At 40.2% G+C, this 19,739-nt stretch overlaps 1 protein-coding gene across 6 annotated transcripts in view; it reads left to right on the forward strand.

The window, feature by feature from the left end:
• The window catches only part of nrxn2b (neurexin 2b), a 702,861-nt gene that overhangs the window by 246,549 nt on the left and 436,573 nt on the right, over positions 1–19,739 (forward strand). For 5 of the 6 annotated variants that reach the window (XM_061031595.1, XM_061031601.1, XM_061031599.1 and 2 more), the window contains 2 exons: positions 621–644; positions 9,011–9,172. In XM_061031595.1, the coding sequence (XP_060887578.1) occupies positions 621–644; positions 9,011–9,172 (186 nt within the window). The remainder of the gene's footprint in view (positions 1–620; positions 645–9,010; positions 9,173–19,739) is intronic. The other variant, XM_061031596.1, reaches the window with a different exon arrangement.

The following is a 19,739-nucleotide window of genomic DNA, read 5'->3' on the forward strand; positions in this document are numbered from 1 at the left end:
AGCCTCCCAGAGTGAATACTTATGAATACTAATGCACTTCTCCCTTATTTCCTTCCCTGCTCCAAACACCCCCCATCTAAACTACCCCCCCCCCCCCCCCCTCCTCCCTGTGGAAGTTGATTTGCTAACTCTTGTCTCTTTTACTAACAACAAGCTTCAGAATTCTTCCAATTTGATTCTTTTCATTGGTGGATTTTCTTTTCCCTTTACCTTTTTATGATTTCAACAACTAACACTGTGTCATTCACGGAATGTGAGCCATCTGTTGTTTTCTCTACTTAACCTGCGACTTACATACTAACAATGTATTGTTATCCTTTGATTCCTTTTCTGTTCTTTACTACTTTTAGTTTCTAGCCTACCCATTTAAACCAACACAGTTGTACAATTGCTTTCTTTATTTCTTGATTTGGATGTTTTTAGACAATAGGAAAACGATGCATTCTTTTCATATTTTACTATTACTTCCAATTTTTCGCTCAAATGGAGAAGCTGGTTTTGCTAAAGGCACATTTTTTTCTTTTTTCTTTACAACTTTTTTGGGGTTGAGGTGTGTTTTCTTGAGTTTAAGGTTTGTCATTATTTTTTTTTCTTTCTCCTCCCCCTGTTTTCTCCTGAAGCACGCAGGCATTGGACACGCTATGGTAAACAAACTGCATTATATGGTAGATATCATTCTAATTGTCTTATACTTTGGTTTGCCCTGGGTTTTCCGTTACCTCTTTCTATTCTGTTTGCTTTACTGAAAGTACAATCCGCCATCAATTCCAAGGTAGCTGAAAAACTCCACCTCTCTGTTTTTCTTTTTCTTTTAGCCCTCTCTATATATCTGTTCTTGCTTTTTATTACCATCCAGTTCTTCCCTTCCCCGAAAACAGTTGACGTGTTCATCCAAAGAGGTCTGCCCAAAAAAACAAACAGAAATTTTATCAATTTAGATTTTGAAGATTTTCTTTGTTTTGTTGTTTTCTCCCTGTCCCTTTTCAGTTTTTTCTGACTTCTGTTTGACTTGAAACACTATCCGTATGAAGAAATAAAGAACCATAATGCAAGATTTTTTCCAAATTGGATTTTAAGTGAAAAGTGTTACCTTTATTTTTTTTGTTATTCTCTGTTCCCTCCTGATTTATTTTCTTAGAAAAAAAAAACCTATGAAGTGAGCGTACACAGCAGAGTTCTCAAGCAGACAAATCGCCTCATGTGGCAACTCCAGTGAGGGGAAGTAAAGAAACTCTTTTTTTCATTAATTCCCCAAACCTTTTCCCAATGTTTGGGGAAGGCAACTGATGAAACAACAAAGACATCTTGCCATGTCGCCTCAGCTGGACCCTTGTTCAGACTGTTGCAGTGCGACTTGTTATCTAGGCCAGCCATCCTGTGCTTTATAGAGTCATGAAGAGTATTTACAACTCCTGATTTAGTGGCCGAAGCCCTCACTGTAAAGTAGGCCTCAAATGAGGGCTCGATCCCATTAGAGGCCTTGGGCTGATTTATGATGGAGATGGAGCTGTTCCCACATCTGCACCTGAACACTTTCCTTCTCTTCCTCACGCATATACACACTTAATAAAGTGCTTTAATGTGCTAGTAGTCCCTTGAACTTAGGTGCAGAAATGATCCAACCTAGAGAACTGATGAAGCTCATTACAAGCAATAAAATTGCAATTACACTTTTATTAAGCTGCAAACTGGGTGCAGTTTGCCAAAACAAGCCTCTGACTGAAACCTCACTGAGATCTTATTTTAAAACTGGAATTAGGCTGAATGTACTTAAAGCTCCAGACTGCTATTATATCGATGCTCTATATGACCTAGAAAGCAAATGAGACCATCAGCAACGAGATTTACTTTTTCTATTTCATTATTTTCAAGATTGGAAATTGCTGGTGCAGGGTAGGTGTCAGTGGATTCATTTTCCAGGGCACAAATTTTCTATGCGTTAGATTTTTGACTATTTAAAGAAAATTGGAGGAGCTTGTTTTGTGATTAAACTCTAAAGAGTTACAGGAAAACATCAGCAACAACTGCTTTGGCCACAGGGGCCGTCAAAAAAGGCTTAAATCAGAGTTCTTCACAGGAGCTTTAAGTGTGATCAATGTTGACTTGTAGACCAGCCTTAGCTTACATTTATCATAAGTCTTACTTCCTTTCACTGGACTCTATTACATAAACAAAGACATTTTTCCATTGAAACAGACCTTAAAGGGAAATGCCTGAGAACGTCTGTACTGTGTGCGATCGCCCCCTCATTAACACTAACACTAACTTATATTTCTTATACTTTACTGGCCTCACCCCTCGCATGAAGAAACTTGACCCCCAACCCCTCTCTTAAAATCTTTTTTTTACGTTGTTTTTTTTTATATAAAGATTGCATTGAGTATATATGTTATGTATATATCATGGCTAACATATATACATACATATATCAATTGTCCTAATATAATCAATATGGCCATAAAACATGTTAGCCACACCCTTCTGCTGTTTTGTTTATTTAATTTTTACTTTCTTTATTTGTTTACTTCTATTAGTTTAACTTCAAAATTAACTTACTAAAATGAATAATGACCTCACGCCATATCTTGCTGAAACAAAAAAAGGGAAAAAAGTGAAGGGGGTGGGGGGAGGGGACCGACTTTCATTTTCTGGGTGAATAGAGAATTGAAGCCTCAAGGAACAAATCTGCACCAATCCATCATAACACACGAGTTAGAGAAAACTGTTGAAAGAGTGTGCATAGCCACTCTATCTGGTGGTGACTCACTCAGTCTTGGCTCAAATTTGACTAAAGTGATGAAGCAATTTTGAGCTTCGCATCAGGAATACAGAGACATTCTACTAGAGGTATAATGAGAACTGCAATCACGACTGAGTACAGCTTTTGCTGTTTTGCATATATCATGGAGGGCAGAGATAGTGTTGATATGGTTCGCCCTGTCATTGGAATACTAATTTCTCTATTCACCAAGACATGGATGTCCTCTCTCCACTCTCAATTTTCCCTATTCTTTAAAAAACCCTCTCATTTCCGTTGATTTCATCTGTGATTGGTCACATCCTGTCCCACTTCCACTTTCCAAACTGACAGTACCCACAGTACCCAGTGGTTGTGTCCCTGCACCCTGTTTGCATGTCTCTCCAGGCTAGAACACCCTCCCATCAGCACACACATCTCTCAGTGTAAATGCTGCTCTAGCCCAGCACGTGTCAGTCTGTTGCACACGTGTCTCGATGGGTTTTTTGTGTTGCATTCTTGTCCAAAAAAATAATAACCCATACCATTGAAAGCTCTTTTCCTTTCCCCATTTGTCCGGTGTTTGCGGTGCCCTACAATTAAATTCACTTTCCCACTTCTTCACCATTTTGCTGCATCTTGCAAGTTGTTTTTTTTCTGTTTAATAATTGGTCTGTTTGTGTTGTCTAATGGAATCCCCCATCCCCACATCCCCATTCTTCCTGTCAACTTCCCATGTAAGTGCATGGCTTGTGTGTCACCCTCTTAGCCTGAATGGGTTCATTTTGTTTCCTCTTAACCAAAACAAACCCTTGTCACATGAAATAACACATTCAGTCCAAATCTGGACCTGGTTTGAGCAATCAAATTGCAGAGGACTTTTAAAGAATCCTCACCGATCACATTGACTAAATTTACTAAAACAGCGTTACTAATCTACTGTTTGAATCAAACCTTTTTTGTAACTGTACTAACAACCATTTTTGTGTCTGACTTTCCCTTACTTACAAAAGTACTAACCGATTTTGTTCACCCTCCAACCCTTTCAACTCTTCTCGGTATCAGCTTAAGAATCCCCACCTTCCTCCCATTTCTCTCCCCCATCCCCATGGCAACTGTTGCAAAAACAGTACTCGCCCCAAGTTCCCCAACTCTCCCAAATCTTTACTAACCAAGAAACATCGCTTAGTTGAAAACTCTTTATTTAGAATTCAATGAAAATTAAAAAAAATACACCCTGCCATTGCATTTTGACAAGCTGCCAGACACCTACTGAAGTCCAACTTTGGATAGAAATCTTTCTCTTACTCTCTTCAACATCCAACCATCATGCCAGTACACCTGGTCTGGCTTTATCCTAAGCCAATGGGTGGGGGCGCTGTGTGTTATTATGTTTTATATGTGAGGTTTCAACTGTATGACTGAATATATTGTAACACTTCCCTCCCTGATAAAGCTCTCTGACAGTAGTCAAATGTAATGCCAACAGGGGTAAGTGCTTCACTTTCAAGGTAAGCATGTTGCTTCCTCTCTTGGACAGATAACGATGATGAATATGTGAAGGCACAGGTAGGTGGCTGTACTTAGTGGTTTAAGACAGAAATTGCTTGCAAAGGAACCACAGACTCTGAAAGAAGGAACATTTGGACGATCAAACTCCCAGCTCGTTTGGGAATCAAAGGTAAAACATGATCTGAAGTTAGAGTGAGTTTTTTCTGACAAAACTATTTTTCATTGTTGGCATCGAAGACCTAACAACATATACCTTCCAAACTTATAAGTATGAAATTCCTCTTTTATCCCCTTTTCCATTTTGGTATTGGTATAGCTAACATACACCTCAAGGCCCTTCTTGTGATTGTCATCATGCTGAAAAATTAAACCATTTCCAATCAAGCCAAAGACTTTAGCACCGTACTGTCCATGACACCAATCCTGCCAACTTTGCAGGTTTCATACCGTTTTCTCAGACTTTTTAAGTTCTTATTCCAATCAAATGAAGCCTTTATGTTAATTTTCCCAGTCACATTCTGGATTTTTTTATTTTTCTTGGCTTTATCTGATTCTACATGAATGCAGGTTTTGTACTCAGTATGTTTGTCTATAAGTAAATAGAATGGGATTGGTACTCAAACTCACTCAAATGAAACAGAATGTACAAAAAAAAGGATTTGGTTAGTCCTATCATATGGTGTAGTTTTTTACTGCATTCAATAAGACTGGTGCAATTTCAGAATGATCTGTGATAGTCCCAGCACAGTTGGAATCGTGTTGACCCCCATTTACTTGATGTACTTCATGGGGCGTTCAGTTGCCCCCAGCTCACAGCCATAAAGCCAGATTTGGTCTATGAGCCAGTAACACGCTCAGCTAAGCATTACGCAGGCCTCCACACAGAGAGCAGCTCTACTTCCCCATACCCTACAAAAGCTTTGTTATTGTGTAGGCAGTTGGTGGTATATGAGTAACAAGCATAACAGAGAAAAAAAATTGATTGAATACAATGGGAGGTTAATAACATAACAGAAACCATTCGCCCACCACGGGAGCATGTGAATGGGCGAAATAAAATGCTTCTGATGATTTGAATACCAAGCAACGTGAATCATTTAGCAGTGCATTCAGCTGTAAACAGCACCCGTCTGTGTTTTCTATTTCTGTCTGGTACACAGAGTTCAGCACAAAGCAGGAATGTATGTTTGGTTTCTGTGTGTACTTGGCTAAACAGGATATTTGAAGAGCACCTGGATAAAAACAAAGAGATCCAACAGGAGTAGGAAGTTGGATTTAGAAAGGATCAGTTTAGTTTTCTAACCAATAATCCCATTTTTAAGAATGAGCTGATATTTCTTGGCCAGATTCATATCCTTGAGATTTTGCCCATTTATTATTTGAAATGAATCCAACAGAGTTAAAATGTCATTGAAAAGGAGAAAAAAGCTGAGATAGAAATTTGTTAAAGCAGCCATTCACATTTTTGTGTAAATCAGATGAATTCTTGGATTGTGACAAAAAAGAACGAAGAAGTGATTACACTGTCACAAAGACTGATTTCCATGCCCTATATTAACTTGAGCTCAGACACTCTTAAAGACATATATCTAGAAAAAAAACAGATTTGTTTTCACACAGTAAACAACACATTAGGAATAATGAATTTGTCCTGTAGGCTATCATTACCATAAGGTATAAAGTAATCACACTTGGAGCCCATAGTCGAATATCTTGGGGAGCTTATACTAGAATTATTAAACTCATGTCATGTTTTATCAAAGCAAAACATTGAGGGACTGTATGGTTTCAGCACCTGATGTTAGCTTCTTATCCCTTGATCATCGTTACCCTATACCGAAGAGCTGGATCCAGAGTATCTAGACTTTATTATGGTGTAACTCAGCTGCTGTAGGTTTGCACCAAAGGGTCTCTCTTGGATATTCTACTTCTCTTGGAGATGAGTACAATATCCACAATAATATTTTTTGAGAGAAAAAGCAGACAAATTTCCCTCGCAAATTCTCTATGTATGACTTCTTGTAAATCATTTAAGGGAAAAATCTATCTGCCATTCTGAGATGTGAAAAGCTTATTTCATCCACACTTACTTCCTGACCAGGGGCACCAGGGTATCTCCACTATCAACTTTTAAAATCAGAAACCATTACCCCCTCTGTCCAGTGATGCAAGGGCTTGTAATCCTTCACATTGAAACAAGTCTCCAGTCCAGCTCACTTGTAAATGATTAACCAATCACGTCAAAGAAACATTTGGACGTTTGTTCTACTTTTACATATTTTTAGGCAAACATACATGTGTATCTTTTGGATCTTTGGCATATTGTCTTTTGGAGTTGTATTGGTATATTTGTCTAACCTCTGTTCAAGCGATATATCAATTCATAAATTGTGGTTCCTGCAGTCAAATCATAGATACAGTGCTCAGACTCAAAGCTTTGATGACCCATTGCAGCAGTGTAATCGTGTTTTATTGAGAGGGAAAGAGAAAGAAAGGGGAACATTCATTGCAAATCTCCAATTATCCCTTTTAAATTGAGAACTTCAGAGGTGTCTGGCAGCTAGCAATGGTAGTCCCTCAGAGCCTCAGTGGGCGCATCAAACCCTTAAAAATACCATCAACAACCCTCCATAAAAAAGGCCCCAAAACCCAGAGATAGCCAGTAGCATGGCAATAAAAATATTAATACTGTTTAGTGCTGTTACCAACGTTTACATTTGAGAAACTTTGCAGGTTTTTATCTCTACCCTTCGATTAGTTTTTATATAGCTTTTTTTCCGCATGAAGTCGAGCCATCAGTAGATGGTTTCCCATTGGTACCATACGATTCTGTAGGAACATGTTAAATCCCCTTCGCCGTCAGACTCCCGGTCTGACGGTGTTTCTCCTCATCTGCCAAACGTAAATTGTCTTTTGTCGCTATGAGTTACAGGAGGTTGCTTCCGCAAAAGCCCCATCCGAGATCTTCAAAGATGACCCCCAGCACACCACCACTATATACCGATGTTCGCTCTTTCCTACCGACTAGCCACAGCAGACATAAAAATGAGTTGCCCTGTTAAGAAGGGAAGTACAAAAAAAACCAATTACAAACACTTCAACAATGAAAACCTTTAAGAAAAGGAGAGGACACGCACTCAGCTGGGGCTGCTGATCTGTTGAGTGCAGTTGCTAAGATTTTTCAGGTTTGTTCTTTAGAGAGTTCAACTTTAAATTAAATTAATTTGATGTCTTTTGCTTTTTCCTCTGCAAAACTGTGGAAAATTATCACATTGTTCCTCAAGATCCAACATTAAACATTAAGGACTTCCAAATGCAAAATCATATTAAAAATTACCATAATTTAATGTTGGACCGCAGATGAAATGAAGATAGTTTACCCTAGCTCCACTTCTGAGTTTGCACAGGTAATGGAAAACAGATGGTTGTGTACACATCTCCCCACAGTTTCCAGTGTTAAAAAGTGAACATCCATGCAGAATAACAGATGTTGAATCAGAGACACGAGTGCTTCACTTTGGCCCAGGCCAGCTCAATTAGGATAATTAGACAATAAATTGGTCACTCACTGCAATAATCCGTCCAAAATCAAACAACGTTATTTGTCAGGATGTCGGCAGAGCGGCATAGCTGTAGATCTGATAGCAGAAACAATTAGCCAAATTATACTCATTAGCATCTTGTAGAAGTCGAGCAATTTGTTGCAGTCTACTGAATGCAATGTAGAAAAAAAATACTTATATTTGTCCAGGAATAAAGAACACATAGTGGAGGAAATCTGTATCTGTATTTGAGATGCATTCTCATGTGTTGAAGGAATGTAAAGTCTTATTGGACTCAGTGTTTAGGAATTCTTTGAACAGCCCAGGTAGGACCCAGGGTTGCATCTAAAATAGTTCAAGTCATCTTATAAAGTTTTGCTTCAGATCAGTTCAAGAGTAACCTGTTTCAGTAATGTGAGTTTCTGATACTTAATATTACAGACATCAAAATTCAATTTCACCTAAAATAATGTGGGGAAAACTTAGAGATGAGCCGTGAGGATTATCAAAGAAACCCCCTTTATTAATCATTTTTTAAATTAATTGTTGCGGATAGTAAGTCTTGTTTCTACATTTCAGTGTGCTCGATCTAATACCATTTGCCCGCGGCTGTGTGTTTGATTCCACTACTCGCTTGCTTGTTCCCTTAGCTATCAAATGTGCTGCCCAGGCGGTGTAACACTCAAAAAAAAGATGAAAACCTGAGGCAGTTGAGTATTGAAAAAGGATTTATTTTTGGTGGTAGTTATTGGAGTGAGGACTGGTTTGTAAAAGGATTGTTGATGAAAAGCTATTCAAATCACAGGGAAGACATACTTCTGCAACATTTCATTCAGGGTTTAGTTTAGAGATTTGTTGCACAATAGCAACAAGTTTAAAAAAAATATGTTTTCTTGCTTCCACTATTTCTATAACACATCCACTCCTGATAGAGTTTAGACAGCGAGCACAGCGCTAGAGATCTTTTAGCAACTGCACTCTAGAGTGAAAGTCCCCAGTCTGACCTGCACCAAAAGAAAACCAACCAAGCACTACCATGTAGGGGACAGCGCCACCTATCACCGGTGTTTAATTCAATTTCTTCCTTGTTTTTCCTCCTCATTCTTCTAATTTCTCTCCACTCTCATCACTCTCGATTTCCTATCCATCCCTGCTCTATTGTTTTTCTCCTCTATCCCTGTCTCTCTTATCTGTCTCTTTCGGGCCACGCCTATGCCAGGTGACCATCTCAGTGGATGGTATCTTGACCACCACTGGTTACACCCAGGAGGATTACACCATGTTGGGCTCCGATGACTTCTTCTACATCGGAGGGAGCCCCAATACGGCCGACCTGCCCGGATCACCAGTCAGCAACAACTTCATGGGCTGCCTCAAAGACGTGAGTGGCTCTGTGGGATTTGACAGTTTTTATGAACATGTTCTGTTGGAAGCTCATCAAATTTGCAGCCATGCCCAGCCTCTTCTTTGTATTGCATCTCCCTGCCTCATACTGGAGAGTGGAACAGATTCCAGCTTGCAGGGTGCAGCTAATTTAAAAATATCACACTGAGCTTATGCCTTGACTGCTCACACGCTTTGGTCTTTTTTTTTTTGCCAAACTGTTACCTGCTTCCACTGAATCAGTCCACCATATACCTTGATCCTTGTTATATTTAGCTGGAGTTTAGTACTGGTGCTGCCTGTTGCTGACTTAGAACTAGCATTATCCATGGCAATGGGTATATATCCTTTTTTTCCTGGAGCTAATAGGAAATCAAATATATGGTCACACCAGAAGTTATACCTGAAACAATGAATAATTAGTTACTAATACTGGCACCTTCTACTAAAGGATGGGTGGCCAATCAGAACAAATGGCCTAATGGTTGCTACTTTTATTAAAGCAATGAACAATCTGGAAAGCATTGATTGTCTAAGTAATGACATTGGATGCATTTTGTCAAAGGAAGTTAGAGACAGGTTCTCTACACTTATTCAGACATTTATCACAGCTTCAGGCCTGGTATTCAGAGTAAGGTGAAACACAAACAACCCGATGCATATATGTGTCAGAATATACGTTTTCTTGCAGCCACGAAGCAACAAAACAAAGGAAATTGAAAATGTGATTTTGAATGCTTTTTGTAATATCAATTTGCAACTTGAGTCTCTTTTTTCAGTAGGCGCTTTTTCTGATGCATAATGAGATACAGGCAGAAAGGAAAACAGGAGGATATTCCATGTACTGCTGTGCAGCCTCAAACAGCTTAACAAGTGCAAAAGTTCTGCAAATTTTCAAATTTCACGTACATTTCTGTGAGAGGAAAATTATATTCATTAAAGCTCCTGTGACGAGCTTTCAGTTTGTGTTGATTTTGGCTCCCCATGTGGATGGCAAGGTGATTTTTCACTTCTAAAAAGCATTTTCCTGTACATATAAGTAGTATTTTCTGGTTTGACAAATACAACTCCCCCATGTCTTTAATGGTTATGTCTAATGTGCACAATGACTCTTTGGCATGGAAGATTTTCAAACAGGCTGTTTCAGAAGCATGACGTCAACTAACTGTCTGACACCCTGCGGCAGGAGTTAACAGGCATGAAATCAAAAGTAGAAATAGCCAGTTATCTCTCTAGTGGTCATATTTGCTTTTGTAGGTCTTATAGAGACAGGTTTCATACCCAGCTAAAGCTATGCAAATGAGCTGTAAATACAAGGCAAATAACATGAAAATGGGGCAAACCACATAAACAGACAAGCTAATTTTGTCATCTTACCCGAAGTAACACGGTTTGTCATTTAGTCCATAGCAGAAGTGCAAAGATGTTTTTTTGTGTGTTTATTTGTAATAAATTGGCAGAGGAAAGTACACAAACATACAGTACATATATGACAGAGCTGCAGGAAAACACATGCAACATGTTTGACTGATTGACTGACGCGTCATCCTCACACATTCCCACACTAAAACATTTGTGTTGACTCCTAACACAGCCACTCGAGAGTAATCAGTCTGTGCTGATTTTTACTCTCATGCAGGATGGTAGGAGGTGTTAAACATACAGTTTCCTGAACCTCTTTCGAGTGTTTACTTCCTCCCTCTCCTGCTAACAGCGCTGCATACCAAACACCTCCACAGGCATTCGGCATCAAACAAACAGACAGATTCAGATTTACACTCATAACACACACTCTTAATGCACAGCCACTTAAAGACGTGGATGGAAATGTAGAGGACAGTTGCCTTGTAAAAACTTTATTCTTACATCTTTGACAAAAAAAAAGACTTTTATTTCCTCCAGGGTTTTAATTCACGGCCTAACAAGCTGCCAAGAGGACCAATCACTGCTTAACGTATTATGCCCTTGTAAATGTAATGACTTGTGTAGAGGCGACGCAACATGGTGCCATCGCATTTCCTCATAAAACCTGCGCTGATTGAATAAGTAATTACTTTTGCCATCACTTTTAATGGATCGCACAGTAATCGGCCTATCTCTAACTTAATTACGCCTGCAGAATTACATTTTCATTATTTGGGTTTGCTATCGGAAAGGATCCCCAGTGGGGTCTTAAACTTCCCAAGGCGTTTAACTATCTTCGCTCTCATCAACACGAGGCTGGATTTACAGTCGACGTACAGACAGAGCACAGGGGAGAGGGGGAGGGGTGTGAACAGTGGAGGAAAAAAATGACAATGGTTAGAGCTAACAGGAGAGGTGAAAATGAAGCAGTGTGAGTGAAGACCCGGGAACGGGAAGTCAGAGCAGATGGTTTGAGAAAAAGTGTGTAAGGCTGTTTGTAGTGTAGAAAGAGAGGAGGCTATACAGAAAAAAAAAACAAAGGAACAAAGGAGGGATGAATTAAATCTTCAACTTTAATATTTATGTTATAGAAAAAGGGAAAATGGTTCAATGTAAAATGTAGCAGTGAGTGACATTTTAATGGATTTCACAGTGCAGACAAGAGTCAAAGAAAGGAATGCAAAGGTAAAAAGTGTTTGTTGAAAGGTGAGAGTGTGCGAGAGCAAGGAGAGAAAGCTTCCAGACAAACATCTCAGAGAGGCGAAGCGTTACAGAAAACATCAAACATCAAACATTGGCATTCATGGTTGACCTTCTGCCAAGGGCGGCGGCTCTTTTCTTATTCACTTTTAGTTTGGGTCAGCACTGCAAAACATGTCTCAAAGCCTTGTCTAGTCAAGTATGAATCTGAAAATGATGTTTTTCCTCAAATCAAGGGAAATACGTTTGCTGACAGCTCGATGACACCCTCTCTTCTTTTTCCTAGAGGCTGAGTTTAGATAGCTACGTTTCCATATTGTTCTGTTGGTGCTAGGTTTATTATGAAGTTGTACACAGTACTTGTTTTAGCCGCATGTGATTTAGTAATTGACGCCCTAACATAGTTTCCCCTGAAACTATGCTCTGTGTAATATTTTATCCTAGCATTGCCATAAAGGACGGTTATTGGTGAGTTAACTTAAAGTAACACGGTTAACATAAGAGACAGTTTTAAAATTCACTTATGAAGTTGATAATCTGAACAAGTAAAAGAAGAAATGTGTAGATTCAGAAAGAAAGAAACCTGCAGCCTGCTGCAACACCATACAAATGGTGGATTTTCAGAGAACCCGCCTCTTACAAAGCACATAGCCAATCATTGTTAAGGATACGCTGTGTGACCCTCGGTTTGCCAGGCAAATGTCAAACCAACAGGTGATGCAGCGTTGAAAGAGGGAAAGGGAACTAATGCATATAGAACTGATTCCACTCGACCTGATAATCCTCACTATTTTTATAATGAGCTCCACGAGATGAAACGAGAAATTGAGAGAGGTTAGAATTCAAGGCTCTCAGAAATAGGGGGCGTGGGGAGATAGCTCTCTCACATGTTTTGATTTTGGACTGCAGAACCCATTTTTAAACACTAGGTGTCAGAGTAACATACTGCTCCTTTAACATCAAACTTAAGCAAGACACAGACGTGTTTCTACATAAGAAATTGTACAAAATAAATATTCTGAAAATGTGAAGAGTAGAGGAAATATTGTTTAATCTTGTTAAATTCAATATTTTAGTCAAGTATTTATTTTTCTCTTTTTTGTTGGAGTAGAGTACGCAGTTAGTATTGTTTACTTTTCCAATGTTCTATAGCTCCACTTGTTCAGTTATCCACTTATATTGAATTAATGGCAAACTTAAATATACCAAAGCCTTTATAAACCACTGTATGGTTAGGTTGGAGCTTGATTAAAGACTGAAGGGGGATTCTCGGAGCATGCTTCCATACCATCCATCTTATTATGTTCTTATCCCTTTTTCTGGTGGACTGGAGCTTTCTCCTTTCATAAATCTAGATCCATGCTTTGCAGCTAGTTGAGCCATCTGATTTGCAAGCAAAAGCATCAAATTTCAAGTTTTAAGTGCTAGCACAACCTCCATCATTCTGAACCAGGAAAGAGGTAGAAAAAGGAGGTGGAAAACAAAAAGAAATTGCAGAAAATATATATTAAACAAAAAAATCATACATAACCACTTTGGTTTGCCAATTTTAATTTAAATTGTGTGGATGGCAGTTATGCAGGATGAAGGTCGAAACACTTCCTGTGCATTTATTAAAAGAATAGCCTGAGGGAACACTAGTCCTCTACAAATCAGGATTTATATTAAATAGTTGGATTCAGACCCTAGAGTCTTCTGGTTTTGGTCCCTTACTGGTCAGAGAGATAAAGTGTTTGATCCAGTCTTCAGCTTCCTGGAAACCTGAGCTTATCCGTTTCTGCTGTTGTTGAGTCTTATGAGCTCGACTTCCCAGCTGGGGTCGAACTCTAATGACCACATCAGCTGAACGGAGCCAGAGAGGGGAACCAGGCAGAAAGTTACCAAGATAACCTGCAGTGAGAGTAACCGAGGGCTGCAGGTAGAGTGGTAGTAGTGGCTACAAAAGATGAAGTAAGTAGACGGGGGCGTAGACAGCGGTGTGTTTCATCCTGTGCAAGTTCAGTGGCACAGCTCGGATTATCAGTGGTGTTATGGTCCGGGGCAAGGCTTTCATGCCGCCACCGTGGTCAAACGCCTTTGATACGCTTGGCCGGCCCCCTCCAGGCAGCTGAAATCCAAAGGAAGAGCACAGCAGAAGACGAGTAAAAAGGCACCAAAAGAGGCTCTGAAGCCCTATGAAGTTTTTATTTGCCGTGTGTGTGTGCTCATATGTGTGTGTGTGTGTGTATGTGTGTGTTCAAAGTCACCCACACACCATGATCATACGCTGTGTGATGTATGCATGTTTTTTTCTCAGCTCCCAGTCAGAGTGGTGGGCTGTGAAATCAGGTCTCTCTTCTCCCCCCCACAGTCTTGTTTCCACAGATTCCTCTCTCCTGCACGTCACCATCTGTCTCTCCTCCACCTACCCTCCTCCTCCTCCGTTTCCGCCTCCCCATCTCCCTCCCAGACAGTGACCTTGCTATCGCCAATTTCACACTCCTCCCTCCGTGTCAGTCGTTTTCTCACTCTCTCTCTCTCTCTCTCTCTCTCTCTCTCTCCTCCTGCTTCTTCTTCTCCTCCTCCTCACTCTTCCCACCTCCCTCATCACCACTCTCCTCCCCTCTCTGTCTCTCATCTTCCCTTTCTCGGGGGCAGTTTTGTGTAATTAAGTCCACAGTAGCGCTGTTGGTAGGCCAGCTTTGCCACCCTGACGGCAAAATTAAAAATTGATTTTTTTTTTTCGACTGATTCCATGCACTGGATGAATGCGTTCCCCCCCCCCGCCTTGCCTTCGCTCTTTCACTCCCCCTTTCTTTCTTCCAAATTCTTATTGACTCTCATCCTTTCGTCCTCAGCTTCCTCATGGTCTCACCTCTCGAAAAAGCTTTCTGGAGTCAACCACATCTCCACCTACAACAAGTCAACATTGATTTGAAACTTGTGGTCTGAGAGATCTGCTGTGAAGCTTGCCCTTTGCCCTCTCCTGTGTTACATCCTTGTAACCAAGGCAACAGCAATCAATGCAGCGTTCAGTCCAACTGAGAGTACATCACAAACACAAACAATGACTGTGATGTCACTGCTCAGAATATAAAACTTTTTAAAAAACCCATAATAGTGTTCTTTTTATTCAGACATCGCTGACAGCGCACAGTTTGCCTCCTCGGTTTAGCAGGGGAGACCTGCCCTCCCAAAACTGAGGAGGACATATTACAAATGTCTGTTTAAAAATCAGACAGCCTCAAGGGCTCAAAGATATGAAAGAGAGGCATATTTTGTCTGGATGCTGAGTCAGCACATACATTTATACAGAGGCTGCCCCTGACTGAGAGTAAATCGTCTGGGTCTCTTGCCCTGTACAAAGCCTTCAGATTATAGGATACATTTTCCACAGTTGTCCCTGCACGCCTCACACGTTAGTACCCCCCCATGCATTGTTCTGTCTCTGTATCATCACCTTTATTGTCCTCGTGTTATTCACCATCTTTTTTTTTTTTTTACCTGACTACCTCCTCTTTGTGTTTTCTCTCACCTTATTTTCGCTCTATGCTTTTTGCATTTTGTAACCTGTGCTCATCCTTTAATTTTATGTTCTTGTTTTTCATTTAAGTGGCTTTGAAAAGGTAGATCGTGACACATTGAATGAACGGCTCCAGCAGCATTTTCAAGTCTTGACCTTAGGACAATCTTACCTAAATAAACAAAGAAAAATTGCTTCGATCAAACCTAACAGAGCTCTTACATTTAAACTTAAAATTAAAGATTTGGCAGATTTTGTATATGATTTACAGAGTTAAAACAAACATATTTGCCATGTACAGCCTGCTATCTAATCTACTGATCCTGCTTAAGAACACTTACCATGAACAGCCAATCACAGCTGAAGTAAAACTAATCTAATCCTGGCTGCAAGCCTTCATTGTTACCCTGATCAGTGACTCATTGGATTGCTCAAAATCCCTCTGACTGCAGAAGTCTTTGACATCTGTGACATGTTGAAAGCTGTCATGATAATCTGTCTTTGTGGCTGTGATTTTCCATTTCTTCCTAATCGGCCAGTTTGCATGCTTTATGGACTCAAAGATTACATCTCAGAGACGTGCCTTGTTTGGTGTTGATTAGTTTGTTGAAAGACAGTTTGTGAGGACAGATGTTGATATGGGTTACCAACACCATGCTATTACAGGCAGATGTGATGAGTTGACCTTTCAGTCTCCTACCAAATAGCTGGGATGTTTAAAAAGTACATTTTGTACACAGGCTCACTGGAGCTTGGGCATCAGGATTTAAAGCTCCTGCGGGGAACTTTCAGGTTGTGTTGATCTTGGCCCCCGCTGTGGACATTGCTGATATTGTCCTTTACATGCTTTAGTAGTGTTGTCTAATGAGATAGCTCATCCTGCAGTCTTTTAGCATTCAAACTAATTAATCATGCTGAATCTTCATCATGAAAACAACAATGTCTCACATCTACCCTGCTAAAAACAACTATAAAAGTAATCAAGTATGCTTGCCAAGCATGTTGACCCATGCATTCCTCTCCCCAGCAAAGATTTATTTTGCTCCTCCATGGGGATCCTGAGACACTCCCAGACCAGAGGCATTATATAAACCCTTCAGCGATCTCTTTAGTTCTACCCAGAGGTCTCCTCCCAGTGGGACGGGTCTGGAAGACCTCCAAAGCGAGGTGACCAGGAGGCATCTCAATCAGATGTTCGGACCTCCTCAACTGGCTCCTCACATCTGAGCTCCTCACCATATCGCCAAGGCTGAGCCCAGACACCCTTTGGAGGAAACTGATATCAGCTGCTTGTATTTGTTTTCTCAGTCTTTCGGTCACTAATCGTAGCTCATGACAACAGGTAAAGGTCTGAACGTAGATGGACTGGTAAATCAAAAGTGTTGCCTTCCTGCTCAGGCACAACCCCCACCTTAGTGATGATGCTGCACCAACCAACAAGCCCCCTTGATACTTGAATAACTTCACTTGATGCAGAGACTCACCAATCCACTGTCTTCTACCACACAACCATTGACCAGATCCTTTTTTGTCTGCAAGGCTCTTTTTTTTCTAATGGAGTTTGGTGACTTTGAACAAAGTGATGGAACATCTGGTTCTGTGTACAAAAAAAAAAAAATAGAAAGATCGGCATTAACAAAGGGTCTGTCTCTGCTGGGATCCCATTTGTGTAATGTTGTCAGACACTTCAAATAACAACCTGAGTGTCAGTGGAAAAATAAGTCGTTTTGCCTGCAGGTATCAAATCACCACCATTATGGACTTTTTGTGGCTACTCGCTAAAGCAATCCTCTGAGATAAAGTCATTTCTACCTCACAAAATGTTAGAAATGTTGCCTTAATTTAGAAAATACTGAATTCCTTATAGTATATATTTAACATTCTTTAATACTGTTAGTAGAAGACTTAGTCTGGATTTTCATTTTGAATGAAGAAGCAGTCAAAAGTCAAGGTCACAGATTACTATTCTCGGTAACAAAAATACCACAGCACATTTATTAGAAATCTGTTCATTCTCCGTGCTTCATCTGTCATTAACTAACTTCATTTATGACATATTTTGACCTCTCCGGTGTCATTAGGGATCATCCTTTCAGCCAGACACACTGAGTTTCATGTCATTTTTACCATGCTGATGGAATAATCTGACCGTGAAGTTTAATGGGATCTCTGACTTCTACTTTTCACCAAATCTTTGCAGAGAAAAAAGACAGATACAGATGATTCAGTTTGATGAATTTGGGACTTGGTTGCCTGGTGACATGAGAGACCCCTTCAGTCTTTCAATCTGTTGGAAAAATAACTGAAATTAGCCCCCCCAAAAATGAGCCGTGACTCTGGCTGGTATTCACATTCAGTCATCATTACCCGACTACAGATTCTTTACTGGTGTGAAAGTCGTCAAAGTCATCGTGTACAGCGTGTTTCCTGCCTCAAGGGATAACACCTACATAGATACACAAAAATAAATACCTGAAAATACAAAATAAAACAGATCTCCTCCCTCTCTCCTACTGCCTTTACCTCCCCCTCTCTGTTTCTTACACCTTAAGCCAGACAAGCTCATGCCTTATTAACTGCCAGTTTAGCCTTATCATGGATAATTACCAGGACTGATCTCTGCTAATGACTACATTATACGGTGTACAGTACATGCAAGCAGGGCACTGTGAATATGGAAGATAACCAAAAGGAGGCTTAAGTTCAAGAATAACCCGGGAGATGTGGTTCAGTCTGAGCGTAGGTGTGCTGTTTGACTACGACAGAGAGGGACAGGAAGAGGGCGAGAGAGAGAGAGAGAGAGGGGTGCATACATGAGAAAAGATTGGAAGAGAAACAGGGAAAGACAATCAGGAGTGACAGCAGCAGGCAGAGTTCAGTAGTCAAAGACCGATACAGGCGAGCACAAGGCAAGCTTTTTCAGTGGTGCAAATCTGAAAACAAGCCGGCACAACAAATAAGGAACCATACTGAAATAACTCAGCATTCCATTTTTTCATTTACTTGATTTATGATGCATGAGTTTATGTGTACATCCAAACTTAAGAAAAATTAAGCTAATGCCAAAGTGCAAAAAAAAAAATTACAGTTCTCCTGAGGCAGGCTGCAAAAGACCCAGAAGTCCAACACACACCCACTAATAAATGTCCATTCGACAGCAGAGATGAAAATATGCTATTAAATGTCTTTATCGGCACACACTGTAGGTATTTAATGTTTTCATTACTTGTCAGTTTTTAGTTTACAAAGGATAGGGTTTATGCATAATTGGGTGTGGTATTTATCTGACTGCTTATCTGATGCTGAAGGCTCGCCTCAGCTCCACCTCTTTGCCTGTTACAGAGATGACCAATAGTTAGGTTTAGGCAGCATTTCCAATATGGTGATTGTCATCGTTTGGCTTCAAAAATATGCTTCAGAAACCAACTAATGACATGACTACATCCATGTATATACAGTCTATGACTCAAACCAGCTTGGAAATATATTTTTTTTATATATTTTTTTTAACACCTCAGAGTTGTAATTTAGAACAGATTTGTTTTCTCGTTATCTTTTAAAAAGTGTGAAATCTTTCCAAAAAAACAGGAATCAATGGTTATGTGGAAGGCAGGAAATACATTATAACGGTGGTAATAATATCATTTTACAGTGAAGCATGCAAAACACAAACAGAGTTCAGCCTGGACTATGAAGAGAGTGTGTCCCTGTGGTGTGTCTGAACTCGATCACTATTTAACAGATCGGGGCGTCCGTCGGGATCGAACCCGTGCCTTATCCATATCAAGACATCCTTATAGCAGATGAGACTAACAGCAGAAAACAAAGATAGAAATGTAGAGACATCCTTTTTTTCTCTCTCAGTTACCTGTCAGAGTATGTGTGGGGGAGTGTGAGAGAGCGTGAAGAGGGCTATAATCAGGAGAGAACACACACACACACACACATACAGACGCAGAAACCTCGGCTGCTGCACACTATTACCTTGAGGACGGCCTCTCAAAACGATGTCTGCAGTGTTCAACAAATAAAAGGAAAGCTTAAAACTATGAAAGACAAGCATAATTTACGATGCCTTTAGCACTTAATCCATTATGAATGCACACAGTGAGGCAGAGACACACACTTTGAGCTGAGACAATACAGCTGTGTTTCATCAAAGGCTGCTCCAGACATTTGCATTAAAAGCTGCAGGCAACGTTCACTTCTTCTTTGCGTCTCAACGTTCCCCCGGAGCCTTTTCATCTTTTTTTTTCTCATCCCTGTGCACATGTAGAGACATTTTAAAGGCGCAGTTTTTTGTACACAACAAAAAAACAAATAATTTGTTCTCTTTATTGATTCGTCCAAGAGTTAGAAGTTTCACACGGTGCAAATCAAGAGTTTGCTCCTCTGATGCACCCACACAACATCAACGCTCACAGACATCAGTCGAGCCAATAGAAGCGTGCCCTCGGCA

Source organism: Labrus mixtus, chromosome 23 (genome assembly GCF_963584025.1).
Source record: "Labrus mixtus chromosome 23, fLabMix1.1, whole genome shotgun sequence".
In the NCBI taxonomy this organism is placed as follows: Eukaryota; Metazoa; Chordata; class Actinopteri; order Labriformes; family Labridae; genus Labrus; species Labrus mixtus.